Below are 6,000 nucleotides of genomic sequence, written 5' to 3' on the forward strand. Positions count from 1 at the left end.
CAGGAGGAAGAGACTTCTCAGCCAATCAGGGCCAAGCTAGGCCCTATAAAAGGCTATAGAACTGAGGTGAGATCAGTAGGGCCCTGACCAGCAAGGGTGAAGAACTTTGGACAGAGTAGAGCTAGGCAGTCTCAGGAAAGCTGCAGCAGAAGAAACTTCAGCCTGATACCTGCCAGACTTTGGCCTTCCTACAGGGGCTGGCAGGAAGCTAGGATCATGGGGAATTGGCCTAGAGGAGTGAAAGAGGGCCCAAGAAGGCTTCCACAAGAGGATCCCTGGCTCAGAATCCAGAGTAGTGGGTGGGGCCACATCAATATTCCCTCTAATTTTTTCTATCCATGTGCGGAATGAATTTCGCCTGGCATGTGAGGATGTGCACCACCAGTAGAAACACATACTGACAGCTGTGGGCGGCTGTAGGAATCAGCTGGGCAGATCCTGAATCTCGCCTGGGTGGCTGAGCATGCAGGCAGCTTACAGGGCACGCTGGCAGGGATCCCCTCCCTTTCCTCGTTCAATGCACCTGTCCCATAGGAGCATGGCCAACACAGATTTCAGCTTGCCCCTGCAGAAAGATGCTAGACCTAGGTCACTCAAATCTTCTGATACTCCCAGAAGAGGGAGAGCAGAATGAGGAGCAGAGCCAGAAATCACTGTACTAAAGCAGACACCCTTCTCTCCGGGAGTGATGCCTGTCCTGAGACACATGTTGGAGATAGTCCAGAGAAAAATGGCTGAGACAGCAATCAAATGCAGTGCACTCAAGCCACCTTGAGCTAATTCCCAATACAACCAGCAGGAGGCACCACAGTGGGGAGACACAGTCTGATAGGGAACCATTTGTACCAATACCCTTAACGCTAGAGGGCATGGAGTGAAGAACGCCACCAAGAGCAAAATAGCACAAACAAGGTTGTGTGCTGTAAATAAAGTGTCAGTTCAAAATGGCAGCATGAAGAATGAGTTTTATGAGGGCCATGATCAGTTTGGGACATCGCTTTTCGGCACATGACGCAGAGCCTATCAGAGTGCAGCCGTCACATCTACAGGACCATGGTTCTCACACCGGGGGTGGCCACAGGCAGGTTTCCAAGGGTTGGCTAAGCACAGGACAGAAAGTTGAAGTCTTGCCCCATGGAGCTTTAGCCCAGAGACCCAAAGCCCCCCAGCCATGCCTGAAACAGTGGTGTGACATGCAACTTTGGTAAATTTCCCTGCTTGCTACCCTCTAACGCCAGCTCTGACGTTTACATCCAGAAGAACAGTTGTTATGGCACAGCTGGACCATGGATCATTGGGGGAGGGGGTATCTGGAAAAAAAAGGTGAGAATTTCTCACCTACCCCATCCAAGCCACTTGATTGCCCATAGCCACACACCTTTTAACTAAACACTAGGCTCCAGGTTGTCCTCTCCTACATAAAGAGCTTCTGTTTGAGGAGTCTGGTTCCTCTGTCTGAAACACCAGGTATGTCAATGGAACATTTTGTCCCTCAGTGCCCACAGCTTGGCCCAGATCTCTGCACGAGCTCGTTGAGTTTCTGTTGGCCAGGTCTGATTTATAACAAGGAGGCCAACATTGGGGGGCACCTGCCTGAACACTGATCGGGACAAGGGATATCCACTGATCGGGGCATGGGTGATATACGAGTTTGTTGACATCTGGCTCAATCATCAATTGGCCTTTTGCCGTGAATACTCAAAATTCATTTCCTCTGTCTCCCCCTGCCTCACACACACACAGTGCCCACTACATGCACATAGAGCCTGGATCTGAGAATAACCTCTACTGGGAAGCTGGACTATTCCCAATGAGCCTGAACAAACAGAATTAAAGGGGATTCTATTGCCCTGGCAGAGAGACAAGATTTCCCAAATCTGTCTTTTCCATCGGTAGCTTCACTGAGGCCTCGTTTTTGCTTAAACAGATCAACCAAGCTCCATCACACAAGGCTGAAAAACTTTTCACACTGTGAATGAGACAGTTTGGTTGTATTAACCCTCCATGTAATTCTTCCATTGTCCAGCTGCTGCCTCTCAGAGAAGTGGATTAACTATATCGATGGAAAAACCCACTCCCTCAATGTTGGAAAGCATCTACACTACAGTGCTGGTTCAGCTCCATTGCTAAGTCATTATAGTGGCTTTAGTATAAACAGTCCTTGAATCGCTGGGAGAGTGCCTCCTGCCTTATAAGGCTACAGTTCTCTCCCATTGCTGTCTCTCTTCTCCCTCCCTTGCTAAAGCTTTCTTTTTTTTTCTTGATTGGTAAATACGTTCAGTAGAGTGAAAATTGCTCCTCTCAGCATTTCAGTCAAAGGCCAAAAGGCTCTGAAACTAACAAGCTTGCCCATGACTTGGCGATATCTCTTTGGCTGTGTCTGGACTGCACCCCTTTTGCAGAAAAGGGATGCAGATTAGACACAGCCCAATTGCAAATGAAGCGGGGATTTAAATCTCCCCCGCTTCATTTGCATGAACATGGCTGCTGCTTTTTTCTGGCTCGGGGCTTTGCCGGCAAAAAGCGCCAGTCTAGATGGGGATCTTTCGGAAAATAAAGCCTTTTCCGAAAGATCCCTTATTCCTCTTAAAATCACCTGTTTCCACCCTCCATCATTTCAAAGATAGGATTGTCAGCCGACGGTCAGGGCAGCATGAGTGTGTGTTACTGAGAAAAGGTTTAACGTCCGTGTCTTTACCACTAGGACCGGGGTCCTGTCGCGGAGGGCAGTCAACAGGCTGACAGACACCCCAGAGTTTATAGGGAGAGCTTATTACAGCTTAGATTTCAACTGCTAGGATACAGGATCCCTGCGCAGCGGGCAGTCTAGGGAAGACTGAGAGATGCCCCAACGGATCTGTCCCCTGGGAGGGACATGATCGAAAACGCCCAAGCTCTTCCTATACCTGTCCCTTATGACCGGCTGAAGTTCTTTTAAATTGTGCTTGGTTCTGTTCCAGCAACTGAAGGAGTCAGGTTAAAGCTTAAACAGTTACAGGTTTATTAAAGAAGCTTATAAATCATATGGTTACAATGACTATTTCTTAACTGCTAGCAAATATAGATCTTAAAAATGGTTACAAAGAAAATAAAGATAGAAATTAGAAGTAATGGTACCAAGTAACAGCTTAATCTTTAAAGAGCTCTAAGTCTATGTGTACACTTAAGACAAAGGACCACATTAAGGTACAATTTTTACCCCCTTCTGTGCCTCTCGACTCCAGCAGGTCAAGCCAAGGCCGGTCCCTCAATTCCTAGGAAAGACGAATACGAGGTGGGTGTCCCCGTGGAATCTCAGGAGGCCAATCACCTAACCCGAACAGCAAATAGATGGTAGATTGTCATGCAAAGTAAGCGTGCTGCTGCACCCATCTTTATACCGATAGGGACCCGTATCCTCTTTCTTATCTAAGATGCCAAATTGTACTGGTCTGTCTTTGTGGCGCCAGTTCTTACAAGCAAGTTTCAACTTAATTTACACTTGCAAGAGAGAGAACTAAATTGTGAGTGTACTGGACATTTTTTTTACTGGGCGCGAGATTCCTCCCCCTGCAGACAGCTGTGTGTTCGTATCAATATGGGTTTCAGTCGAGGGCACTCCTCGGCAGCCTCTTGGTCAGCAACTGGCGTATCTCTGTTTACAGACATTCAGGGTCTCACAGCAGCCTGCATATCCGGGCCTTCTGTTCAAGGCTTACTGCTCTGTGTGCCCTGTGTGCTCCAGGCAAGCAAAAATGGATGTTACAGGGGGGTTCCTGTCTGGCTACAAGGATTGGAGTTTATTCATGGCTTTCCTCATGGCGCCCTTCACCTCTGCATTCCTGAAGCTGTAGATGAGAGGGTTCAACATAGGGATCATGACTGTATAGACCACTGAAGCTATTTTATCGGTGTCCATATAGCTGAAGGTGGGGTGTAAACAAACGAAGAGCTGGGTACCATAAAACAGGACCACCGCAGTTAAGTGACAAGCACAGGTGGAGAAGGCTTTGCGCTTCCCTTCACCGGAACAGATCTGAAGGATGGTGGGGATGATGTAGACATAGGAGAGGAGGACAATCACAACAGTGCTCACCACCAGAAAGCCAATAAAGGCAAACATCACAATCTCGCTGCTGTGGGTATCGGAGCAGGAGAGTGCTAGCAGTGGGGGAATATCACAGAAGAAATGGTTGATGATGTTGGAGCGGCAGAATGACTGTAGAAATGTACAATATGTGTGTATGAGTGCATCCACCAACCCTACAATATACACCCCAGCCAGCAGCAGGTTACAACGCTGCCTGGACATGGTGACCGTATAGAGCAGCGGGTTACAGATGGCTACATAACGGTCATACGCCATCACAGCCAGCAACAGACACTCAATATCTGCAAAAGAGACAAAGAAATACATTTGCACAGCGCAGGCAGTGTAAGAAATGCGTTTCTGTTCAGCTAAGAAATTCTGCAACATCTTAGGGACAATTACTGAGGAATAGCAGAGATCACAGACAGAGAGATACCTGAGGAAAACGTACATGGGGGTGTGGAGTTGGGATTCAATCGTGATTAACAAGATCATCCCCCCATTTCCCACCAGGGTGACAACATAAATCAGTAGGAACAACACAAACAGAGGGAGCTGCATCTCCGGACAATCTGTCAGTCCTGTGAGAATGAACTCAGTGACCACGGAGTGATTTCCCTCTTCCATCTCCTCTGAGCCGAGATCAGGCAGCTGCAGGGATGTGGGGTGGTGGATGGCTCTGACAACTTATCCCTTCTCTGTGACAAAGTAAGAGAAGAGAAACAAAAATCAGTTTCTTAATGGACACCAGTCCTGGATTAGGGAAGGGCTTAGTCCAAAGACCCAGATGTTGACGGGTGGACATGTCAGTTGTTCCATACAATGCCTACACTGAACACATACAAGGTTGCTGTGGTTAGTCACCCCTCCTTCCCCCCCCAACACAAACATTCTTGTTCACTAATTCAACCAGCAAACAGCGACTTGGGACTCCACTGTGAGAGAATCAGGGTGAAACCATCCCAATGTGATGAGATTATTGCTTAGCTCAAGAAGGGGTGAGAGTAAATGAGTTTCAATCTCTCTGCCCTCTTTGAGCAATGGGAGCTTTGTGGCTCCGTGTGTCAGTTTGGGGTGAAGCTCCTGTGCTACGTAAGTTTTTTGGCATCTGATAACAGCATTTTCTCAGGAACATTATGTAACACACTGTCTTCAGTGACTAAGCAATTTCCCTTTTTTTTCCGTCAAAGAGGTCATTCTGTTATCTCAAGGGATAGGAACCCAGCTGAGGACCTTAGTGCTGGAGGTCTTTAATTCAGTACCTGCTAGTTATCATGGTGTCTGTGTGCCTGTCTCTGATGCAGGACAATGGCATGTACCTGCCAAGAAGAGCAAGACGTGGTTTCTCCATTCACAGAATCTTCTAGTTTGTAGCATTCAAGATGTTTTATACAGATACCTGTGATCTATGGGACATGTTCCCTGGAGCAACTGGGAATACCTGTACCCAGAGAGACAACAGTTCATTAATGCACTCAGTGAACCAAAACCACTGAGATACTGGAGATTAATTGTCCTACTCCTTCCTTCTGTGGTATTAAATGATAATGGAGCAAGTAATTAAGGAATTCATCTGCAAATGTTTGGAAGAAAATAAGGTGATAGAGAACAGCCACCATGGATTTGAACAGAAGAACGTACATAAGAACATAAGAATGGCCGTACTGGGTCAGACCAAAGGTCCATCTAGACCAGTATCCTGTCTGCTGACAGCAGCCCACGCTAGGTACCCTGGAGGGGATGGACCAAAGACAATGACCAAGCCATTTGTCTCGTGCCATCCATCTCCAGCCTTCCACAAACAGAGGCCAGGGACACCATTTCTATCCCCTGGCTAATAGCTTTGTATGGACCTAACCTCCATGAAATTATCTAATTTCTCTTTAAACTCTGCTACAGTCCTAGCCTTCACAGCCTCCTCTGGCAAGGAG

At 47.4% G+C, this 6,000-nt stretch overlaps 1 protein-coding gene across 1 annotated transcript; it reads right to left on the reverse strand.

Moving 5' to 3' along the window:
* Window positions 1-3,763: 3,763 nt before the first annotated feature.
* Window positions 3,764-4,696, reverse strand: LOC142829350 (olfactory receptor 5AR1-like). Its single transcript, XM_075928840.1, has one exon. It carries the CDS (start codon window positions 4,694-4,696, stop codon window positions 3,764-3,766), a length of 933 nt encoding a protein of 310 aa, XP_075784955.1.
* Between the last annotated feature and the right edge of the window lie 1,304 nt (window positions 4,697-6,000).

Source organism: Pelodiscus sinensis, chromosome 4 (genome assembly GCF_049634645.1).
Source record: "Pelodiscus sinensis isolate JC-2024 chromosome 4, ASM4963464v1, whole genome shotgun sequence".
Taxonomy (NCBI): domain Eukaryota; kingdom Metazoa; phylum Chordata; order Testudines; family Trionychidae; genus Pelodiscus; species Pelodiscus sinensis.

Coding starts and splice junctions, on each gene's coding strand:
- LOC142829350 (XM_075928840.1), bottom strand. CDS start 4,696: ATGGAAGAGGGAAATCACTCCGTGGTCACTGAGTTCATTCTCACAGGA.